The 25,039-nt window shown below is 44.8% G+C and overlaps 1 protein-coding gene and 1 long non-coding RNA gene across 3 annotated transcripts in view; both read left to right on the plus strand.

The window, feature by feature from the left end:
• The window catches only part of ARK2N (arkadia (RNF111) N-terminal like PKA signaling regulator 2N), a 48,932-nt gene extending 37,868 nt beyond the window's left edge, over window positions 1-11,064 (plus strand). For both annotated transcript variants that reach the window (XM_054054273.1, XM_054054274.1), the window contains exons 4-5: window positions 5,336-5,462; window positions 9,157-11,064. In XM_054054273.1, the coding sequence (XP_053910248.1) occupies window positions 5,336-5,462; window positions 9,157-9,346 (317 nt within the window). In that variant the 3' untranslated portion in view covers window positions 9,347-11,064. The remainder of the gene's footprint in view (window positions 1-5,335; window positions 5,463-9,156) is intronic.
• A 33-nt stretch (window positions 11,065-11,097) lies between these two features.
• On the plus strand, window positions 11,098-18,610 carry LOC128850405 (uncharacterized). Its single transcript, XR_008447816.1, has 3 exons — window positions 11,098-12,740; window positions 13,552-13,711; window positions 15,748-18,610. It is a non-coding gene; the product is annotated as an uncharacterized LOC128850405 (long non-coding RNA).
• Window positions 18,611-25,039: the final 6,429 nt, after the last annotated feature.

Consider the following 25,039-nt stretch of genomic DNA (forward strand, 5'->3'; position numbering starts at 1 on the left):
AACATAATAATTTTAGAATGGTAATTCTCTCTGTATGTCTTTTATTCGTGTCTTTATTTCTGTAAAATGCAAGCATTAATTATTTCCATATTCCATCTGCATTTCTAATGGATGTTAAAAAAAATTGGACACACTGGCATCATAGAATCATAGAATCGTAGAATCATAGAATCACCAGGTTGGAAGGAACCAACTGGGTCATCGAGTCCAACCATTCCTAACACTCCCTAAACCATACCACTTAGCACCTCATCCACCCATCCCTTAAACACCTCCAGGGAAGATGACTCCACCCCCTCCCTGGGCAGCCTCTGCCAGTGCCCAATGACACTTTCCGGGAAAAATTTTTTCCTGATGTCAAGCCTGACCCTCCCCTGGTGGAGCTTGAGGCCATTCCCCCTTGTCCTGTCCCCGTCACTTGGGAGAAGAGCCCAGCTCCCTCCTCTCCACAACCTCCTTTCAGGTAGTTGTAGAGAGCAATAAGGTCTGCCCTCAGCCTCCTCTTCTCCAGGCTAAACAACCCCAGCTCTCTCAGCCGCTCCTCGTCAGACTTGCTCTCCAGCCCCTCACCAGCTTCGTTGCTCTTCTCTGGACACACTCCAGAGCCTCAACATCCTTCTTGTGGTGAGGGGCCCAGAACTGAACACAGGTGAAAAGGTGCTGGTGACTGGACTTAGCATCAAGGGACAGCAGTGGAAGCTAGAAGAATTCAGAGAAGTTTACGTAGCTTGTAAAAATCGTTCAGGTTCACTAAAGGCTTGTAACTCTTCACTAACAGAAAAATTAAACAAACGCTACTGTGTTTTGGGTGCAGAAAGCTAACGAGGAATATTTCCTATTGACTTCATCCCGTAGCCTTGTATGCCAGCATATTCATAAAATAATAAAATCATAGAATGGTTTAGGTTGGAAGGGACCATGAAGGTCATCCAGTTCCAACCCCTCTGCCATGGGCAGGGACATTTCCCGCTGGATCAGGTTGCTCAAAGCCCCATCCAACCTGACCTGGAATGTTTTTAGGGATGGGGCATCCACCACTTCTCTAACTGCCTGTGCTGTTGCCTCACCACCCTCAGAAAAATCAGTTTCTTCCCAATATCTAATCTAAACTTCTATTTTAAAACCATCACCCCTTGTCCTATTGCTATGGGCCCTGCCTTCCTATTACCTTCCTTTCCACTGATTTTTTAAATAGCCACATTAAGATTTTTTAGCTGCATGAAACAGAGTCTTGTCTGCATTGTTTTTTTGTTTCATACTGTATTTTCCAAATATAAGCCTGCCAGAGGGCACCTGTATTTGAAGTGTCCTGACAGCTCTGAGCTGCTTTTCTATGTCTATGAGGCTTAAGGAAATACAACTGTGTGGCAGATTTTGAAAGAGGTGTTTCATTACACATTATAGTGGCCTTCCAGTACCTGAAGGGGGCCTACAAGAAAGCTGGGGAGGGACTTTTATGAGGGCATGGAGTGATGGGATGAGGGAGAATGGCTTTAAATTGGACAGGGGCAGATTTAGATTAGGCAGTAGGAAGAAATGCTTCATGCTGAGGGTGGGGAGGTGTTGGAACAGGTCGCCCAGGGAGGCTGTGGATGCCCCATCCCTGGAGGTGTTCAAGGCCAGGTTGGATGGGCCTTGGGCAGCCTGATCCAGTGGGATGTCCCTGCCCATGGCAGGGGTTGGAACTGGATGGGTTTTAAGGTCCCCTCTGACCCAAACCGTTCTATGATTATTACAGACTGGAAAAGTTCGTTATTTAAATAGGAGAATCTGTGCTGCATTATTTCCACTCTGGTCTGTGTCTGGATGTTGTTCCAGCCTTTTTGGAGATAGCCAGTGTTTTCCAAGCTCACTGGTATTGTTTGCGGGACAGCAGCTCACTGGTAGCTATTTGACCCCTAACAAGCCCACTCGTTAAGTCATTTATTAAATTATTAAAACAGCTGAAATTAACTTTATATATAGCACCAGTGAATCGGTACTTCAAAGGAGTGTAAGGAAGTAAAAATTAATGTTTCTTACCAAGCCTTCTTCCACATTCCGCTTATGAGTACAGTGCTGTGCTGCTGGTAGAAATCCATCCCTCTTCCTCCACCTATATCCAAGGGGACATGCAAGGAAGAGAATAAAAGAAAACTTAAGGAAACTTCTTTATCGCTGACCCTATGGGAACGTGACCAGACAAATTTGGTCCTAGTGCTATGACCATGTCAGTGTCTGAAAGGCTGAATCTCCTTTTCTTCGTGCGTACATCTTCCCCCAGAGCCCTGCAGCCTCCGTCCACCTCTGACTGCACATCTATGATGTCTGGGTTCGCACATTTGGAAAGGAGAAATTTCTAATCTTACATCTCATTCCTAAATTTAATCTTCAGCCAGTACCTAGTTTAACGGATAATAAATGACATGTTCCCATGGGAAAATAACCACACAGCTTTATCTAAGTGAAAAATCTTATTAGGACAGACTGTAGCATCTTTGTGCATGGGTGAATATTTGGGGCTGTTTTGCAAGCCCCTGATGTTGCAGGGCAAACAAAACATCTCCTTTGGGCACCATCCTCATGTTCATGCAAAGAAAGTAACTGCGTAGGCATGTTATTAGGCATGAAATTAATATGGCCAGGGGCTGTAAATCTCTCTGTATGCTATAGTCCTGATTTACACTCAGCTTCTGTTGCAATATCTCGTCTGCTAATCATGGTTTCTCTCTGGTTAATTACCCTTTTGTTGTCTGAACTTAAAGCTATGGCAATACATGAAAGCTTTTTTGGGCTCCTATTTATACTTCTAGGTGTTAGTTTTGGGGGTTTTTAAGAGCTGGTCTGCTTTGCCTCTCTGCAGATGTTATCCTGTCCAGCAAAGGGTGCAGAATGGTGGTACATAATTAATGCTTTAATACAAAATAATAAGGCGGGTTGATCTCCCTACAAGTTTGGGTGAATTGATGACCAAGGATTATCTTGCATTTCTGCTGCCTGTGCTGTGGCAGCAGTGTTGTTTTGAAGCAAAGCGATGCGAATCACAGGGCGATAACCACGTAAAACTCCTGGTTTGCATTGCTAGCACATGCATCAAAGCTTCTGAGCTTTGTTTCCCAGTATGCCCAACCACTTCTGTTACAGAAATATCCATCACCTAATGGGGGACTTTCATAGAATCAATAGAATTGAGATAACATTGAGTCCAACCATACCTGTCCACTACTAAACCAGATCCCTGAGCACCTCGTCTGCCCATCTTTTAAATCCCTGCAGGGATGGGGACTCCACCACTGTCCTGGGCAGCCTCTGCCAGGGCCTGAGAACCCTTTTAGTGAATAAATTTTTCCTGATGTCCAGTCTGAACCTCCCCTGGCGCAGCTTGAGGCTGCTCCCTCTCATCCTATTCCCTGTCACCTGGGAGAAGAGGCCAGCACCCACCTCACTACAGCATCCTTTTAGGTAGCTGTAGAGAGCAATGAGGTCTCCCCACAGCCTCCTTTTCTCCAGGCTAAAGCAACCCCAGGTCTCTCAGCCGCTCCATGTAACCTTTGTTCTCCATCCCCTTCCCCAGCTCTGTTCCCTTCTCTGGACGTGTGCCAGCCCCTCAGTGTCCTTCTTGCAGTGAGGGGCCCAAAACTGAACAGAGTGATATTTGCCAAGGAATTCTTAGCTGAACTGTAATGGTAGGAGAAGTTTAGCCAGGGCTATTAATTCATTTTAAGTTCATCTGACAAATCTTTTCCTTGTCTTGTGAGGTGGGAACTCCTCCTTTTGGGTCCATGGCAGCACACAGATCTTCCCTTGCTCACCCAGACCAGGAGTTACACCAAGGGTCTTTGTTTTCCAAAAACTGAACATACAGCATGGTCTCTGCCCTCTGTTTGCTTACATCTTCTCCAAGTGCTTAAAACAGTCATCAGAAGGCTTCTCTGGCACTTGTTTGAAGTTTAATTTCTTCTGTCTGTGTCCTCTTGATTTACCTGGGGGTTTAATCAGTTCTGCCTGTTTGCACACCTTTGAAATTCGGTGGATCATTATTGCATCCTCCTCTCTTCTTTGAAGAGGTGTCCAGTCAAACTAGATACATATATTTTATTCATCTAATCTCAAATTTCCTGCTTGATGAATGATTCTTCCCCTGTGTGATATAGCTGAGCAAGTGGTTTTCAAGAAGTGGGTAGTCTCATCTGCTTCAGGGCTGCCCAGCATCCTCTGAGTTACTGCTAAAGAGACACAGTACAAGAAAAATCCTCTCTTTTTGTTTAAAGAAAAATCCTTTCTTTTTGTTTTAAGAAAAAAAAAAAAAGAGCAGAAGTTCTCTCCCTTTTTATTGAAATCTTATCTTTAATACAGTTAAAAAAATTATTTATTTTCTGTAAAACAAATAATAATTTGGCTCTTTCATGTTTTCGGTGCAAGTATTAGTAATTGTAACAGGCTGTCCAGAGAGGTGGTGGAGTCCCCGTCTCTGGAAGTGTTTAAATGATGGGCAGATGCAGTTCTCAGGGATCTGGTTCAGTAGTGGACACTACAGTTGGGCTTGATGATCTCAAAGGTCTTTTCCAACAAAATGATTCTATGATTCTGATACTTCCTAACACAGCTTCACTGATTGTGGTGAAGAACATTCTTAGCAGAACCTTGCAGAAAAGGCAAAAACTGCCACTCTTGTTGTGAGTGTTTGGAAAGGACGTGTTTTTTGACAGACTGATAAACTGGAAAGCATTGAGGAACAGTAATAAAAACCGGGGACTATTCTATATGGAACTTATGAAAAATGGATTTTTTTTCCCCCAAGTATTTGTAATAATGTTAGAGCAGATATATGGAGCAATATGACCAGAAACTGATGGGTTTGGTGTTTTTTTTTTCCATTGACTGCCTTCCCCTATCTAAAGAAAGAAAAGAAGAAAATAAATTAATCTTCCTTGGTGTCTGTGGTGTTTCTGTCCAGCCTATGGTCTTTGCCACACTGTCATTGAGTTTGATTTATTTACAATAGATTGTCTTGTTTCTTTATTTCAAAGACTTATTTCACAGTCTAACCCTTAGCTTTGTCATAAAATGACAGCTGGAAAGGCTAATTGCAGTAAGTGTTCTTGATGCAATAGCTGGGCTTTGTTCACGTTTATGTGGTAACACCATCCCTAGACCTACAGGGACTGGATAAATCCAGTGGCTGTCCTGTATCAGATGATGAACTGAAAGCTGGATAACTTGATCTATGAGATTTTGCAATCCCAGTGTTTCAGACTTTTTTTTTTGTGCTAACTTGGGAAATTCCTTTCCAGCTGATTTCTGAGTTGTGTAAGCTGTTAAACATTGGCTCTATTTGCATTTTCCCCATCTATAGGTCATTTGGATCCAAGCTTCCTTGCAAGTGACAAAACGTCTTCTGGTAATGCCCAAATCAATGAAAAAATTAATATTGCCTCTTCTGATAGTGAAGTAGAGATTGTTGGAGTTCAGGAACATGCCAGGTATGAATTTAGTTTTCTTGCTTTTTCCATTTCTAGTATTTCTTTCATTTTATCAGAATATCTGGCTTGCCAAAATTAATAAATAAATAAACCTGCTGACTTCTACTCATGTAGTTACCCGTCCATGACTGATACCCGAAAGGTAGCAAACGTCGCGCTTCTTTTTTCTGTTCTGCTTGTCACAGTGATATCAGAATGTATTTTTCTTTAAATTACCAACTTGGTAAGTATTTAGATTAAACTTGTGTTTCAATATCAAGCATTAAAAGCCTAAACATATGTAGTATTAAAATACTGAATATCATGATACCAAATTTACATACATCAGGAAACATTGATAGGAATTCAGTTTTTAAGGGCATAGTGCGAATATGCAAATAAATAAAAAAAAAATTATCTGAGTTCTTATTCCCTTTCGAAATATTCATTTATATTAAGCATTTAGTCAGCTTCCACTTTATTTACTAAATCAGTAGTTGTAGAAGTACTATCAACTTTTCACTGGGTAGTGTCATGAGATAGCCCTTTAGATTAAAAATCAGATCCTTATGAATCTTGGTTTTATTTCATGAGGCAAGAGAGTTCAGACACCCAAAGTGGATGAGGGTAAGGAAGTCAGTTTTCTCACAAGCTCAGACAGAAATCTGTCTGTCTGTGCTTCAGCTGCTATTATTGATGTTTTGATGTTACTCTTCATCTTTAGTCTATGATCTTTCCACGTGTTAGATATTATGAAGCATTTGAACAAGGGTGTAGTGTGAAGGGTTAATCTGTTGAAGTAAAAGCAAATTAAAACATTATAGAGACAGGCTTTCTCTAAAACTAATCTGCTGCCTGATGTGTACTTGGAGGTGGGAAAAGGGTGCAAGGGACAAGGAGCAGAGCTGTCCCTCGTTATCCCTTCACCTCATCCTTCTTGGGGAAAGGAAGAAGGAAGGTGTGCAGGACCCAGTTTCCCAGGGAGAAAACTGTACAGATAGCGTGTGCACAGTCCAGTGTGGCCAGATGTGAAAAAGGAAACGCTAAGATGCTGAAGGAAGAGAGATTTTGTCTCTGCTTTTAGTATAGCGAAAGCTGTTGCATGGCTGACTCTTTCAGACGATACTGATTCCCTAGGAAGTAGCTCTCCTGTCTGTTTATCCAACAGACCCAGGGCTTAGAGGATCTTCATCCTGGTGTCCTTCAATACTAGTTTGTTTAAATCTGTCTGGCACTATATACACCCAGCCCTTCTTTCTGAGGTCCCTTGTTCAAAAGCTTTTGATGCTGCCTGCCTCAATAATATTTACCATCTGCAAGGACGGAAATGTCAAGTAAATGCAGAGTTTCGTTTAAAATCAGTTTTAGTACATACAGACCAAAAACTAATTTCAGTAGAGACAGATACAAAGCACTCTTCTGTGCTTTCCTTTGTTCATGTGACCATCTGCTGTCTCTCAAAGACTAGTTCTTACCGGCTCCACTGCATACTGGCACATTTCAGTTGTTTGAATCCTATTGAGAATTTTCTCTTGCAGGTCTAGGCTTGCGGTTATGAAGTATTGATGTGCCTCTGACAGGGTTGTCGTTTGGAAAATGTTTAGGTTTTTAATCAGTATTTTTCACATGCTTAGTTAGTATGGTGTTTGGATTTGGTTCCTTTGCTCACACTTGTTTTTTATCGTCCTGCATATTCCATGCTGTTATTGGACCGGTGTGAATTGTGAAAACCTAGAGTTTGTCTGCTGTCTGTAGTTTTTGAGATTGCTGGTGAATTGGTGGTGTTTCTCATCATTGCAATATTGTTTGCCCTCTATGTAGGACACCAAGTCATGTTTTTCAGTTTGTTTAATTTTTGTCCAATAGTTTTTACTTTTCTTATCATGCATGTGTATAGAACAGCCTTCCTCTGATTTTTTGTGGTTTTTTTTTTTTTGCCCCCTCCTGATTTGTTAGTTGCCTTTACTTGGTATCTTCCCTTGGCTACCGTTTGGAAAGCATGTTCCTTGAGCTAATGTTTGATTGAATGTTTTGCTATTGGCTGACTTGTTTGAGAACAAACACTTTTATTTTTGCAAGATGTCATTTCTCTGAGATAATTCATAGCTTGGTTGTTGTCATCCTCAACAAGTTTTCAAGGAGAAAAGTTAGTGTTGGCTTTTCCTAAGCATTGAGGACCGTTCTGTATCAGAATGATAATCCGTTGTCCTTGAGACTGAACCTGGTATTTAGTTTGTTTGGTCTACGAGCTTTTCTTGTCAGATATGTTTAAAAATATTTCTTCTCCAAAGAAAGCTTAAAAAAACCACCCCTGACATTTGTTAGAGTTCTAGTCTCTTGGTAGTAATTCTTTGTAGATATATGCTTAAAGTGTGTATTTTTAAGACCAAAGAAGTAATAGAAAAGTCATTCTGAACATCACATCCAAAAATAAATAGCGTATCTGAGGAGGAAATGAGACATTTCTTTTCAGAGAAGTTATTGCATGGAAAATGAGATTTTTCATTCTATTTCATGAAACTCCACCCAAGGCCAAGAGAGATGAGCATAACCTAAGTAGCTCTGGGTAAAATAAATTGCAGTATCTTAAATGAAAACAAATAAAATGTAAATGTGAGGGATATTTGACCAGTGCAGGAAACTTGGGCTCCTGACACACGGTGCATGTGCCTTCACAAAGAAACAGGAGAAGGTTACCCCAGCAGCCAAACTTCTCTTTCCTCAGTACAGAGCCAGGAGCTCCTACAGCCACTGCCAGAGCTTATACGAGCAAAACAATCCTTGGAGCACTAAGTATAAAGTTTTACTGGCACTTGTTTAATATCTACAGCTGGAGATGGAGTGATCATTGTAAAGACTCCAGTAAATTGTCATCACTTCATCATATAACAGAATTAGTCTATCTTTCATTTTGGTTTTGTCTCATTATTATTAGCTTGTACTCTGATTGTCACATGTCTATTATGAATATAATAGGAAAAAATGCTGTGCAAATAAGTAGACATGTACCTCACTTCAGCAAGGCACTTGAGAGCGTGCTTATCTTCAAATATGTGATTTAGCCTCATTGACTATAATCACAGAAAGCTTAAATGTTTTGCTGAAGTGGGGCTGTGCTGTTACCAGTGAGCGTTTCCCAACATGCTTGTAATTTTTAGTTACAATCACCAGACAAATATCAAATGTAATGGCTGTAATAACGTAATTACAACATGTCTCTTGTAATCACTGTAATGGAAGCATCATTATGTCCTTATTTTAACATGGTTTTGATTTCTTATGGAAAGACAGCTTTTCGTTTTGTCTCATCAAGCCTCACTTATAACTTTACTCTTTTTAAAAGTCCAGTGGGTAAAGGTGCAACCAAAATTCTGCCTCTGAATAATTCACGGTGATACACGTGATGGGGCAGACTTCCTTAAGGATTTTGGAATCCATGCATGTATTTTTTAAGGAATATCACTTCACACCCACTGGCAGAATTCAGGTCTTCAAAATAATTTAATCCCCACCACTACTCCCAAGTTTAAATTTCAGTTTAGTCTCAGCTGCATTTCTGGGTATCTTAAGTCTTATCATGGACTCTACAAATGGAATATCCATGAGGGCTTTTCGGAGAGGGGCATGTTAACAAGCCATAAAACTCTGCAGCTAAGAACCTCAGGACTGAATTCAACAGGAGCTTTAATCCTTTGTATGTTTTGCCTTGCTACAGGTGCGCGCACCCCCGGGGCGGCGTGATTCAGAGTGTGTCTTCCTGGAAGCACGGCTCAGGCCCACAGTACATGAACACCCAGCAAACTCAGTCATGGACAGCTGTGACTCCCCAGCAGAATTGGTCTTCGCCCCCAGAAGTAGTGGATCTCACTTTGGATGAGGACACTAGACGCAAATATCTACTGTGATGCAGTGTCACTGTGTTTATGCCCTCACCCCTTCTCCCCTTTGCGGCACAGAAGTTCGTTGTTAAAGCTTCAGCTTCAGAAGCCCTGTTCCCTGCATTTCGAAATTCAAACTCATGAAGTTTCTCATTTCCATAAGAATGTAGTATAATTTCAATATAATTTAAAATGTTTTTGCCTTCTTAAAGGAGGATTCCTCCCAGAATTAAAACCCAGTAGCAGCAAATTTAAAACACATCTGCAGTTACTAACCTCTCTGTGTGTTAATCTGCAGAAGCAGCTGTGTAAACTTACATCCTCCCACCCTTTCCCACCTCCAGCTTCAGAACGTTTTTAATTTATCATTGTATTGAGTTTTGCGTAGAATTTAGTGTTTTGCCGTGTGAGCATCGGTGATTTTGAGAAATGCTGTGTCCTCACTGATTTCAGTGGAACTGGGGGTATTTGGCACTTCTGAAAACTGGGCCAAGAGTATTTCTACCCAGGTTGATTTGGTTATGTTACCAGCAGGAGGGAACTGTCTTTAATACAAACGGCCCATAACATATGCACTGAACAGCTTTTAATTAAACGGTTTTTATTTTCAATATAATTTATAGTTTACACTTTTTTCAGTGCTGAGCCTTCTGCCTACTTGACTACTGCATTTCACTGATCATTTACCACAGCTTCTTATGGTTTAGAATAGTGATAGTAGTGTCTTAACTCGCAGCTGATCACTGCAAAAGCACAAAAAAAAGTCATGAAAAGGCCCAGCATCCCTCTCCTTTTTAAAAATAGCTGAACGTTTTTACCTATATCCGAGTCTTGCTGAGAGTAGGAAGAGAAACCTGAAACACTTTGCGCCTAGACCTCATTTCTGCTGTTGCTTATTTGCTTAATTGACCATCACAAAAAACCCACCCCAATTTCCAAAGCCCCGGCCTGTGCTTTAGCAGATGCGTAGCTGAAATTGTGGGGCCATTCAAGTGCTTAAAACTCTGTCCTAAAAGTTGTTGCGGGATTGGGGCTGAAGGCTGTGATCTTATTTTTATTTTCTAACCTAGATCTGAACCATTTTCCTGGCTTTAGGTCATGTCTCTTGTCCTAGTTTTGGAATTGTTTTTAGGGTATGATCCAGGAAACACTTTCTACCAGAATATTTACCAAAATAGAGTGGAACTACTTACTTTAGCAGGCTGTAGTTTCTGTAGCATATATGGAAATCCCTGCCCTCATCTGTCATTTTGAGCTTTTCTCAAGGCAAAAAACCAAAGATTAGACTTTAACAAGGCGATATTCACTTTAAATGTCTATTGTGCAATTAAAACGTTCCTTTGTATTCAACATGTTTCTAGTGGAAATTTTGTACAGCTCTCTCATCAGATTCTTTTGCTGTTTAAGGCTGAACAGGGGGTAGTCAGGACATGGGAAGTTCTTTTTTCTTTTTGTGTTGGCTGGTTTCTAAATTTATTCAGCTTCCAGTAATTTTATCTGAGGGGATGGGGAGGGAAGTAAATAAAATTACCCATGTTGTCACATAGCTTAAAAACTTAAAAGTGGTGGTTTAGTTTGTAACGAACAGCCTTTTCATTAATTAGCTGAACTATTATGACTGCACTTTAAAGAACATCTAGGTAAGGGACTGATACTCCGATTTCAAGCTTTCTAAAACATTGAACATAAGAGTATTGCATGGCCAGAAAAATGTATGTGGTGCTTCTAGTGACCGATTTCTTTCTCTCGGGGGCGGGTGGGAGGGAGGGAGCAGTGCGTGGATGGAGCCCATTTGCCTTGCAGTGGGGACAAGCCCTGGGCGCTACACTGGCCGTGGCTGTCGGTCTTTCCTCCTCGTATTTTGATCACACAGCTCAGCTGTCATCGTAGTGGGCTAGCGCACATGCTGTAAAAGTAACTTCGGAACAGTGATTTAATTTGGCTGCTTTTTCCTGTTTCACAAAGTCTTTTAAAGATCAGTTTTGAAGCAAGCTGCAGGGACCCATTTGTAGTCCTTCCATGACAAATGCAAACTAACACTCTTGTTTTTTCTGTTTGTATATGATGTGACTTCCATGTATATATAAAAACAACTGCGTCCTAACCAAACTTCCTCCAATTGTGCACTGTTTGTTTAAAGAATCCATGTATTGTAGTCTGATGCAGGTTTTATTTTCTTTTATTTAAAACACTACATATTTTCGCCTATTCTTCACAAATTTGAAAGGGTAGTGATCTGAAAACCGAAATCACTGGATAGCTAGGAAGTTTTGGTTTTTTTTGTTTTGGTTTTATTTTTAAAAGAGAGCAAAGGTGCCTGAGCGGTTTTGCTCTTCTCAGCAGGAAAGAGAAATGTTAGCCGTTGTATGGCTAAGAACCCATGCACTTGGGGCCTGATCCAGAACCCACTGGAGTTGATGCGGGGCTTTCCATTGTCTTCAGTGTGCATTGGCTCAAGCCCTCCATGGTTTAGCAGTTCCTGTATTGCTGAAGTGTGAACTTGGAATCTTCTGTAGTGAAGATGAATCGTTGCTTAGAAGATAAATGTTTAAAATGTGCGACGCTAGTTAAAAAAAATTGATTCTTCTCAACACTCATTATTTAGTTCTCATTTTCCATCTAGTATTTAATGGTCTTTGGAGAAAAAAATAATAATAAAACAGAGTGTTATATATATATAAAAATATATATATTTTTGGTGCAAGATGAGACCACCTGTTTTTTGAAACAAGTCTGTAGCATAAAGGTTAAACTATTTTAAGACAAAATAAAATAGAGTGTATTATTTAAACAATATAAACTTGTTTGGGACTTTTTTTCCCTGCTTTCATTGAGTGCGCTGCTGTTTGTCACATCTGCAAATTGAGGCCGTAGGAAAATTCAGATTTTTGTGCCCAAATTCAGCACTGCTCCCTGCATTTAATTTTGATCATACAGAATATAAATGTGATTTCCTGACCACAAAAGCTTGCTTTTATCTCCCAGATGGAGGCAGGACCACGGCTTCTCTCGTAGCACTGCTGGGGGATGCCAGGGGATGCTTCGGTAGCAGGGATGAGTGGCTGCTGCCCATTGCGCTGCAGAATCCCTTCTAGGGATGTGGTTTCTGCACATCCTCCATCTCCCCACACATCCCAGTCCTTCACATGCCTGAGAAACCTTTATACCAGTATTTCTCTGACCGCTTTCCCTTATCCCATCCTCAGAGCTGGTCAGTAAGACTGTTTGACTAAGAGACCAACATTACACTTGGATTTTCTCACGCAGCTGCGGACGAGCTGGGATCTACTGCCATTTGAAATGGATGGGTTGAGCAGCTCCGAAGCCCTGGGCAGGTCCTCGCGGGCACGAGAGGTGGTGCCAGGCTGCCACTAAGTGACAAATGCCTGGGAGAAACAGCCTCAAGCGAAGAGAGGGGACAGTAAGTACAACTCCACTGTGCTCAGCTTCGGGTCCTGCTGCCTGCCGCTCTGCTCACAGCCAATATAGAAATGGGAATAACAGAATCCATTCAATTTCCTGCTAAATAGGGGAGTTTGCTTTAGTTCTGATATTTTTATCGCAGGAGAAGGCTCTCAGTGGTGCGAATAAGGAGAGTCGTTTATCCATCTATTTTAGAAGTCAAGATGGATAATGAGAGTGAAGGAGTTGGCTTTTCAGGCCCCCTAAGATCTTAGCTTTTGTGAAGCTTGAAAATAGCACATTCCGGGTCTGGTGCTGGTTGTGGAGATTGACGGCAGACTCGGGTTTTATTTCACATACATCACCAGCTGAGGGGGAACAGCGCTGTGGAGTCTGGTGCAGGTGTAGGAAGAGAAGAGCTGTCGTATTTCCTGAATCTTAATTTCTCCGTCACCAGGAGATAAGTCTTTAAACTTAAGGACACACCAAACGGAAAGCTTAAAATTTGTCCTATGGCTGTCAGTACATCCCTCATGGCTGTGGCTTCTTTGCTTTTATGTTGGAGCCACTTGGCTTTGTGAGAGCTGTCATTTCTGGGGCAACGTGAGAACTAACAAAAACTGCCCGAACAGGTTAGATTTCACTTTCCCCACCAAAACCGTTGGAATGTGAGTTCATTTTCTGGCTGAAAATTTAGTTTGTCTGCCTTCAAATTAGAGCTGAAAGTGTTCTATGAAGTCGCTAAGTTCCCCCTGGAGAGTCTGTAAATTCTGTCCTTTGCATCACATCCATATGCTGAAATGCCACTTGTTTTTCCCTTTCCTCTTTAGGGTCTTCGTCTGTGAATGGCAGCTGCTGTGCCTTTCTCTCCAGAGCATCACAGGGATGCAGTTTCCCTTCTGTCTGCAAAGGAATGGAGCAGCACGCCTGCAAAATGCCAGCTTGCAGCAGCCAAACCCTGCTTTTACTTTCATCTTTGGTGCAAATAAGGTGAATGCCCTCTTTTTATTGAAACTAAATAGCAACTGATGATCCAATCCCCCACTGGTCTATATCTTGGTATTAGGGAGCTCGTGAAAGTACAAATGCATTCCTGAGAGTCCTTACGACTACTGATTCGTAAATGTCCCTTGGAAGTTTTCTCTTGGAGCTGGTTAGTCATCTGGATTTGCAATTCATTTTAGAATTAGAATTGAATGCCAGCTACTGGGAAAGAAGGATCTTTCAGACAGTAAATCCCAGGGCAAAGCAGGAGCAAGCAGGGGAAAAAACATCTGAAAGTTTAATTTCAGATAATTTTCTACATTTACTAGCTGCACTGGCAGCTTTGGGTGAATCCAGGGCAACCACATAAGAGCTGGTAAAAAACCAAATAAAAGCCCTCTGTCAATTCTCTTTTCATTGCCGGTGATGTAGATTTGAGTGCAGAACCCCTGGAGTTTGACCAGTGCCTTTTCCATGGGGGTTCCTTTGTGTGCCTCTGACAAAATGCTGTCTCATACAGCTGAGGATCACATTTGCTTCGTCCATGGCTTTGGGGGTGCTCGTTGATGCGAAGCTTGACAGGAGCCGGCAAAGTGCTCTCACAGCCCAGAAACCAACCGTGTCCTGTGCTGCATCCAAAGCAGCGTGGCCAGCAGGGAGGGAGGGGATTCTGCCCCTCTGCTCCGCTCTGGGGAGACCTCACCTGGAGTATTGTGTCCAGTTCTGGAGTCCTCAGCACAGGAAGGACATTGAGCTGATGGAGCAAGTCCAGAGGAGGCCACGGAGATGATGAGAGGGCTGGAGAACCTCCCATAGGAGGACAGGCTGAGAGAGTTGGAGTTGTTCAGCCTGGAGAAGAGAAGGAACTGAGGAGACCTTATAGCGACCTTCCAGTACCTGAAGGGAGGGACAGTTCAAAAAGGTTTGTAGTGATAGGACAAAGGGCAATGGGTTCAAACTGGAGAGGGGCAGATTTAGACTAAACATTAGGAGGAATTTCTTCCACCATGAGAGTGGTGAGACACTGGCCCGGGTTGCCCAGGGGAGTCGTGGCTGTCCTATCCATGGAGGTGTTCAAGGCCAGGTTGGATGGGCCTTGGGCAGCCTGATCCAGTGGGAGGTGTCCCTGCCCATGGCACAGTGTTGGAACTGGTTGATCTTTAATGTCCCTTCCAACCCAAACTATTCTATGATTCTGTGATTCTATGATTCTATGATTCAGAGACTGGCCCATGATCAAGACACACAAATCTTTCCTACTCCCTTTCTGCTGGGTGCTTGTGTCTACCTTAACCTTGGCATGACTGAACTCCAATGTCATGTCCATCCTTCCAGCTCATCCAACCTCAACCGCATCTTCCAGTACTGACAGAGCTGCTGCACAGCTGTCTGTGATCAGCAGTTTTTAGTAGACGTCTCCAACTCTATATGCCAAAATCACTCATAACGCCTTTCCATTGCTTCCTTTGAAATGCATCTTTTCTAATGTTGCCACTGGCAGATTTAATTATCTGCTCTCTAAAACACACCTGATTTCCCCTTGTCCTTACAACCACAGCCCTCTGGATGCCCCAGTGTCCACTAGTGTGGACCTCCAGGGTAGACTGCCAATAGAAAGCAGGGCACATTCAAATCCCCCCACTGGGGCTATGGATATGTGGGAGATGTTTATCCGTGGTGTTCCGAGCTGGCAGTGGTCCTGTAAACCCAAAGAGGAGCTTTCAAGTCAAAGGTGGTTGATCTGGAGTGATGCTTTTAAGATCCTAATGGGAAATCCATCATTTGTGTTATGTGTTCTCACTCAGAGCTCATCTTAACTGTCGCAGGATATGACAGAGATTCATGGAAGTGTAATTTCCTTGCTTTTCCACATGATTACGCTTTCCGTTTGGGTCTATTTATTCATACTCTCCCTGAACAGTGTGTGACAAAACCACCAAATAACCCCCCCCTCACCAGAGCTCTGCCAGCTACACATCACCAGCCAAGCACCTCAGATCTATTTTCTGACATCTCTCTAACATCTCCCTTCTGCTTTACAGCTCTAATGGGATCCGTCGTCTGCACGAAGAGCCACAGTGAGGCTTTCTGCGATGATGGGATGGAAACCACCTTGTCTGGGCTGTCCTCCTCGTGGTCAGCAGTGCATCCCCAAAAGGAAGATACCCCCTCTTCATCTCCAGCAAGGGAGAAGGGCACCTTAAGAAAACTAATCTTCACTTAAAGCAGTGATATGGGTTAATGAACCGATTTGGGCAAAACAAAACTCTTCTGGGCATTCGCAATTGAATCTTGAAGGCGAGGGACTGCACTTGCTGAGCTTCCCATCTTATCGCATGGGAACAAGGAATGACAGAGACATCTTTGCAATGTGGGGCACCGATGAGGAGGGGACGCGTGGGAGTGGGATGTCACTGACGGCAGTGGGTGGTGACTCCTTAACTGCTCCTCCATCTTTGCCTCTTCCATCTGGTGGAGATCCCCGAGCCCTGGGCAGAAGGGTCATCTCCAGCAGAATGGAGACAGACAGCCAAAACCTCGTCTTGTAAGCATGCCCCTGGTGGGGATGGTCTTTTTTTCTCAGAGAAGGTGGGAGATGCATCCCAAGGAGGAAAAAATGCAGATTTGGGTATTTTGTCAAACCGTTTATTTCAGGTAGTTATTTATTATCATTTATTTCTGATAGTTCCTTACGCATGCTGAGTCTTTTCTTGGATTGTTAGTAGCATGTTTCCCATCCCATGCCGAACATTAGGCTGGATAAGCAGTGATGGGAGCTCACCCTTGGTCTGTGGAAGCACCAGAGCTCTTCAGAGGCTTTTTTTCAGCTCCAGACAGGTAAGAGATGGAAAGATTCCAGACAAAATCCTGGCAGACCATCAGAAATGGAAGCACTGGCTTGTAGAAACACTCTCATTTCTGCCCTTTGTGTGACCAGCCTCCCAAATTAAAAAAAGTCCCTGAAACAATAAAAATCCCATCACTGGGTGTCACTATGTATCCACAAATCAAGTCTGGCCCAGTAATGCATGATGTGGGACCCAGGATTGTGTAGGAGAAGTAGCGTATATAACGTACGCCCTTCTCTAGGTTCTCAAGGGTGGGTGGAGGTCTGCTCCAACAGCCCCAGGATGTACTAAATGACACCTAGGACAATTGTGGGGGTTTTTGGTGTCTGTTGCCTCCACAGGAGGTGTGAGGCTGCTCAAATGATCATGCATTACTTAGGCTGGAGCGAGTAAGCAGATGCCTTCCCTTGAATAATTGAAGATTGTGTATTTACCTGTGCTGGAGCACTTATTTGCCATGAGTGTGTTGTAGACATATTCTTGATGATGAGCATGACCCAAACCCAAAACAGCTCTTCGACTCCTTTTGTGCAACCAAGCCCATGCCACCACCTCAGGCCCTGAGATATCATAGAATCACAGAATCACAGAATGGTTTGTGTTGGAAGGGACTTTAAAGACCCTCTGCCGTGGGCAGGGACACCTCCCACTGGATCAGGTTGCTCAAAGCCTCATCCAACCTGGCCTGGAACACCTCCAGGGATGGGGCAGCCACAACTTCCCTGGGCAACCTGGGCCAGTGTCTCACCACTCCCATAGCGAAGAGTTTCTCCCTATTGTCTGATCTAAATCTCCTCCTTCTGATTTAAAGCCATCTCTCCTCATCCCGTCACTCCATGCCCTTGTAAAAACTCCCTCCCCAGCTTTCCTGGAGCCCCTTTCAGTACTAGAAGTTGGTCTAGTGTCTCCTTGGAGCCTTCACTTCTCCTGGCTGAACCACCCCGACTCTCTCAGCTTGTCCTCAGAGCTCCAGCCCTCGGATCATCTTTGTAGCCTCCTCTGGACCCGTTCCAGCAGTTTCATGTCCTTCTTATGTTGGGAATTCCAGAAGTGGACACAGGACTCCTAGTATGATGCCTATGATGTGATTAAGGGACCAGAGTCCAGCGTGTTGCCCCACAGCTGCTGTTGGCAGTTGTAGAACAATTCTCAGTATCATTCCTGGTTCATTTGGGGTTTATTCTTTCCATCTTGTTTTCACTAGTCTGGGTGGGTTCTCCCAGGGGTTTCCCCTAGTTTTGAAAACCACTGTCCCCCCTGAGGTCACCTTCAGGGTAACCCAGGGCAGACTCAAGCCTCTAGGAGACAATGTTGGAAAGCTGGAGGCTTAAGGCACCCAGAGCAAGAAAGAAAATTTAGCGAGTAAATGCAAGGGATAACTTCAAAAGGCAGCTCACAGTGTGCCTTGGACAAGACTCGATGAGTTGAAAATGCTGTTTAGTTTATCTCGTCTGTTGCAAACAGAGGATGAACCTGTGGTGCACAACTGACCATCCTCCACACCTCATGAGAATGCTTGAGGACTTCTTCTGTGGCTGGGATGCTGCTAGAACATCGCTTCAGGCCATCACAAACCTCATCCCAGGCCTGGAACAGCTCTTTGCAGCCAACCTTCTGCGGGACAACTCTACACAGGGAGCCCCAAACCCTAACCCTCTCCATGGAGAGTTGTCCCCTTCCACCTCATCCTACTTGAAGCCGCAGAACCAATGCTTCCTTGCACAACGTCTCCTCCCCAAGCTGCTTCTGAAGAGGAAGAATTAGGACGATATTTAAGGCGGTCTCACCCGGGCATGGCACAAGGCAGAGAGCACACCTTCCAGGAGGGGCTGAGCTCCTTGCCCGCCAAAAGGATGTCATTGAGATGGATCACACCCCAGTAAGCAGCAGCACCACATGCAACAGCCAAGTTTTCGGAGGAGCAATACTGAGATCCCCCAGCCTTCGATGGCAGTACGCTGAAATATCTCATTTTCATTTTAAGCAAATGCATACTGATTTTCTCCACCCTGCCTCTCATTTTTTTTGAGAAAACACAGAAAACCCAAAGAGAGTAAAAGGCTGAAGAGATAAAATCACAGAAAGGCAGAAGATAAAGTAGTTAAATAAGTATGGATTAAACCTCAGTGTAAATAAACCTCAAATAAAGCCTTGTCATCAACCAGGTGCCCTCCGCTTTCTGCATCCCTACCTGGGTTTGGGTTACTGTTGCTCTTAGGCACAATATGATGCTAAGGTGCTTGCTGGACAAATTTCTTCTCCCTTTTCACTCCTTCTCTACCCATTCTTCACTTTGCCTTTCATTTTTCCACCTTCCCTTTTCCCTGTATGTTCTCTTCTCCAATGCTGATCTCCCAGGCAGCTTTTTGTCTCCCCTCGTCCAACACTTGAGACCCTCAAACCCTCAGGCCCCTTCTTCTTTATCAGGTTGTAAGACCCACCACCCCTGCCCTAGGAGAACCATCAAAGATCCAGCCGTGGCCACAACGTGGTTTATCTACTCCGCTGCAAACAGAGGATGAGGCCCTGGTGCTCACCTAACTGTCCTCCAGACCTCATCAGAGTGCACACGCAACAGCCAAGTTTTTGAGGGGTAATGCTGAGGTCCTCCAGTCTTTGACGGCCAAGATGAGGTCTTCCCCTTGAGCGGCACTCCCAGCTTGTGCATTGGGATGGCAAAACTCTAAAATGCTCAGAAAAGCTCTCAAAAATACTTCAAAATCAGTTTTGCATCTGCTTTCCTCACTTCCCCGTGCCTCAGGGATGAATCTTCTTAATTTCTCATGCTCCAGGCTCGGCTCAACTGGCTCCCAGCCCCATGGAAAGCCTTGAAGGTGGCATGTTGGTGGAGGTCAGGAGTCTCGGCAGCACCCAGTCTGCACAGGAGGTCATCTGGCAAGAGATCTCGCTTATTTTTACTGCAATTTGGATACTGACACTTTAGCTGGAAGCAGCCCATGGGAAGGCACTAGATGGCACCAAAGCCAGAGGATACAGGCTCCAGTTTGCCATCGCACCCTCCGCTGCATCCCCTGGAATGGAGGAAAGTGCCCCCAAAAGAGGCAATACTGCTTGTGGCAGTGGAAAGATAAGTGTTTTTGTGTTTCCCGAACAATGCCGGACTCTGTCTCCTGCTTATGCAACCCACGGCAAGGAAACAGGCCCCAGAAAAGGCAGAAGAAATCAAATCACCCAAACATAACACAAATCAAATCACCCAGCTGTGATTTCAAGGTAATTAATCACCACCAGATCCAATGGAGGGTTATTTTTCCAGCTTTCCAGCCCAGGATCTGGGAATACAGACAGAGGTCGTCAACCTTGCTGTACTTTCGGTTAGCGCAAAGCCACCTTGAGAGCAAGGAGCAAATATTACAAATAAAATATGGTGGCATCCTTGATTACTGGCAGAAACCACAGGGTTTGGCAGCAAGGCTGCTGCCAAGTGTGTTTCCAGGAGAGAGCTCTCCTTTGACCCCTTCTCTTGCATTGACCGCGGTTGCATCCCAAAGCCATGGGTGGGATACTGGAATGGGGAAAGTATTGAGAGGGACCACCAAGGAAAACACACCAAAACTTCCGCTCTCTGAAAATATGGGTAGAACAAAGGAGAAAGAATGAGCTTGAGGTCATTCTTCTTGGAAAAGGGTGATGAGAAATATCATAGAATCACAGAATCATAGAATGGTTTGGGTTGGAAGGGACCTTTAAGCCCATCCAGTTCCACCCCCTGCCATGGGCAGAGACACCTCCCACTGGATCAGGGGCTCCAAACCCCATCCATCCTGGCCTTGAACCCCTCCAGAGATGGAGCAGCCACCACTGCTCTGGGCAACCTGGGCCAGGGCCTCCCCACCCTCAGCATGAAGAATCTTCCTAACGCCTGATCTAAATCTTCCCCCTTCCAATTTAAAGCCATTCCCCTTTGTCCGATCATTCCATGTCCTTCTAAAATTCTTCTTCCCAGCTTTCCTGCAGGCCCTTCAGGTACTGGAAGCTGCTCTAAGGTCTCCCCACAGCCTTCTCTTCTCCAGGCTGAACAACCCCAACTCTCTCAGCCTGTCCTCAGAGCAGAGGTGCTCCAGCCCTTGGATTATCTTCATGCCCTCCCCTGGACCCATTCCAACAGTTCCATATCCTTCTTACACTGGGGATTCCAAACAGAATATCCTAAAGCCCAGCTCCAGCCCTCTCGATAGGGAGGCACAGGGTTAATGTCAAGGATGTGCAATCAAAAGTATAACTTGGAAGAAATAATTACAGCCCCAATATCCTTCTCAGCACTCACTGCAGTCAAACACGGTCAGGTCCCATTTTGGAACAACTACCACACATCAGAAAAATGACATTATTTTTCAGGCTGCTGTACCCACACAGACAGAGAATGAAATTCCTCAAAGCAAAATAGTTCAGTTTAAGCAAAATGATGAGACATAAGTGGGGGTATCACACCCCCTTGCTGTCATAAACTGAGATCTCTCTTAAATGAGCTCAAGAGGACATTGGGTCCCTTCCAGCAGCTGTGAGCTCTGGAAAATCCCTGCTCTTAGGGGAGGAGGAAAAACTGCCTCCTGCTTTCCTCTGGAGAAAGTCCTGGGCTGTGTATTTGAAACCCACTCTGGGAAATCTACTCTTTCTTGTCTCCCAAATGGTTGCTCTTGCTCATTGAATATGAGGGTTTTAACCATTTCCTTATTCTCTTCCCATCAAACTGGGAAATCCAAATACCAAAGTATTTCTTTTTAATTTTAAGTGAATGTATAATGATTTTCTCCAACCCACCTTTGGTTTTTTTTTTGGAGAAAACACACACACAGAAAAAAAAAGAGAGTAAAAGGCTGAAGAGATAAAATTACAGAGAGGCAGGAGATAAAGGAGTTAAATCAGCGTAGATTAAACTTTGGTGTAAATAAATATCAAATAAAGCCTTTTCATCAACCAGGAGCCCTCCGCTTTCTGCATCCCTGGCTGGGTTTGGGTTACTTTTGCTCCTTAGGCACACTACGATGCTAAGGTGTTTACTGTAAAAATTTCTTCTCCCTTTTCACCATTTCTCTACCCATTCTTCATTTTGCCTTTAATTTTTCCACCTTCCCTTTTCCCTGTAGGTTCTCTTCTCCAGTGCTGGACTCCCAGGCAGCTTTTTGTCTCCCCCCGTCCAACACTTGAGATCCTCAAACCACCAGACCTGTTCTTCTTAATGGGGTTATAAGACCCACCACCCCTGCCCTAGGAGAACCATCAAAGATCCAGCCATGGCCATGCTGGGGTTGCCTCGCCATTCATGTGAAGATAATTTACCAAGGGAAACGTAGCAAAGATCGGAAAATAACTAAGGCTTAGACCATTGTCTAGTGAAGAGATACCACCAACCACATGCTTCATCCCTACCAGAAGAAAGGCATCAGGTCTTCTAATGTCATCAATCCCACAAACTGAATCAATGGCTGCTGCATGTGGAGTGCGAGATGTCCTTCTTGAGCAAACCATGGCTTTGAAACTGCCAGGTAAAGCCTTTCACCACGGTTCTTCTACTGTTCAGCCAGAGGCTGGCCAAAAAAAAGAGTACGGTTTAAAGGATGTTGATTCATCAGTTTTTGAGTTGGTTGATCCCATCTCAACTTCCGAAAGGATTTCACGTAGTTCGGTTTTGCAGAGATGAAAAATCTTGTATCGCATTGGAATGTGATACCGTGTGACAACAGGACGAGAGAGTTGGGGTTGTTCAGCCTGGAGAAGAGAAGAGAAGAGAAGAGAAGAGAAGAGAAGAGAAGAGAAGAGAAGAGAAGAGAAGAGAAGAGAAGAGAAGAGAAGAGAAGAGAGAAGAGAAGAGAGAAGAGAAGAGAAGAGAAGAGAAGAGAAGAGAAGAGAAGAGAAGAGAAGAGAAGAGAAGAGAAGAGAAGAGAAGAGAAGAGAAGAGAAGAGAAGAGAAGAGAAGAGAAGAGAAGAGAAGAGAAGAGAAGAGAAGAGAAGAGGAGAAGAGAAGAGAAGGCTCTAGGGACATCTTAAAGCAGCTTCTAGTACTGAGAGGGGCTGCAGGAAAGCTGGGGAGGGGTTTTTTACAAGGGTATGGAGTGATGGGACAAGGGGGAATGGCTTTAAATTGGAAGGGGGGAGATTTAGATCAGACATTGGGAAGAAATTCTTCACGATGAGGGTGGTGAGATACCGGCACAGATTGCCCAGAGCAGCGGTGGCTGCCTCGTCCCTGGAGGTGTTCAAGGCCAGGTTGAACGGGTCTTTGAGCAGCTTGATCCACTGGGAGGTGTTCCTCCCCATGGCAGGGGGTTGGAACTGGATGGGCTTTAATGTCCCTTCCGACCCAAATCATCCTATGATTCTTTGATTCTATGAAATTACCGAGGGCGTTGAGGTGAGCAGAGGGTGCACACCAGGTCTGGAAATGAGCTGAGTTATAGTCACCCACAGACCTACCCGTGATGTGCCCCACGACTTCTCAATTTTCTGTATCACACTTATATCTCTTGAACACCCTCTGTTCCTGCCTGGCTAAGGGGAGAAACCTCCCCTGTGGGAAGAAGGAGTGACACAACCCTGATGCACTGATGCGAGTCCTGCAGCATCTCCAGAACATTCATTCCATGGGTATGTTGGTGGCACATGTGACACCCACGAGGCTGGAGAACATCACATTGAAGAAGAATTTCATGGTGTTAATTTCGAAAGAAACCTTGGGGCAAAAGTGGGAGGATGTCCCAAACTGGAGCTCAAAGAGCCGCATTGGGGGACACCAACGGGCATTGGCCATGTGGGCAGGAGGAAGCCAAGGGCTAATTTTAACATCAACCTGTGCCTGCAGCACCTGTGTGACACGCAAAGCCCCAGTGGCGGATCGGGTGTCCGGGGGGAGAGCGCGTGTGGATGAAAAGCAACAGCAGCGAGGGCTGAGCCCCACAAACACCCACGACAGCTGCCAGGGCAGCAGCTGCCGAAGACAACCAGAGCTGGTGGCTGGGCTGCAGCCCTCGGCTCAGGGCCAGCGGTGGTCTTGGTGGATCAGAGGGGCTTCGTGGGCTCCGCACATGTCCTCAAGTCCCAGAGGGATGGGCAAGAGGAGACAAGGCAGAAACCTCTCCTTGTTGGGTCAAGGATTTGGGTTCATTTGGGCATGGGTTTGGCTTCATTAGCCCCTTCCAGACTTTGTGTCTCTTCGTAGGGTGTTTGACACAGCGGAGTTGAGCAGATGGGACTTTTTTGCTGCAGGAGATTTCTCTCTGCTGGTAGAAATGGGTGGAAAGCGGTACTTTTTCCGTGCTGCACCGCTAATGGGGCATCAGAAGCGTTTCATGGTGGCATAAGCATGGGAAAGAAAACGCCAAGTTTTCTCTTTCCTTGGAAATATTTGTGGTGGTGTGGGTAGCGCGTGGTACCAGCACACGTGGAGCTTTGCACTCCGGGCGGGCTGATCCACGGCCGAGGGCATTGCTCAGAGCAGCACGGTGGCAGTGGGGGGTGAGATCCAGGCTTCCTCCATGGAAAATCCTTTTGGGGTCGTCACAGCCCCCCTGGGAGGCATGAAGCAGGGGGAAAGGCAGGAGAGAACATCCAAAACGCAGTGGGAGCTTGGGACTTTTCCAACTCCCATTTCAGGGGAGCTCGGTGAGGCGGTGGTGTGACCGGGATAGCGTGGGTCCTTAATCAGGGAAGGGGGGGATAGGATGAGAGGGAATGATTTTAGGCTGGAAAGAGGGGAAGTTGAGATGAGATTTTAGGAAGAAATGTTTTCCTGTGAGGGTGGTGAGGCCCTGGCCCAGGTTGCCACAGGGGAGCGGTGGCTGCCCCATCCCTGGAGGTGTTGAAGGCCACGTTGGATGGGGCTTTGAGCAACTGATTCCAGTGGGAGGTGTCCCTGCCCATGGCAGAGGGTAGAACTGGATGGGCTTTAAGGTTCCTTCCAACCCAAACCATTCCGTGATTCCACAATTTTGTAAAAACATCCCTGAAAGAGCCCGTTTGGATCTAGGAGGGGAAGTTCTGGACATACCCAAGTTGCCGAGCTCCTGTTCTTCCATCCCAAAAGTGGAAAAAAAACCCCGAAAGAAACCAGAACATGAAATAAACCAAACCCAGCGACAAACCCAACGCCGTAATCCAGGCGAACAAATCCGTGGCACGTAGACGTTAGGAAGCTGCTGAGCGCTTAGACCTGCCAGATGCGGAGGACAGATAAAGCTAAGCTGGGATTACGGGGGCTCCCCTCAATGGGACTGCAGCGAGGGGGGAGCCGAGACCTGGTGGAAAGGGCACCAAAATATCAGCTTGCAGCATGGAAAAATGCTTCCCGGGATCCCTCCCGCAGCGGGATTCTTTCCCACTTGAGGCCAGGGTCTTTCCCCGTTGAAAAACTGTGTGAAATAAACAGGGATGAGCTTCTGGATGGGAAATTTTATGGTGGAATTGTCCTTCTTGAAGCCACTGGCGTTCTTGGTCCCATGGTCAGGATGGCTCTGCACGCTGTGGTGTG

This window comes from Cuculus canorus, chromosome Z (genome assembly GCF_017976375.1).
Source record: "Cuculus canorus isolate bCucCan1 chromosome Z, bCucCan1.pri, whole genome shotgun sequence".
Lineage (NCBI taxonomy): Eukaryota > Metazoa > Chordata > Aves > Cuculiformes > Cuculidae > Cuculus > Cuculus canorus.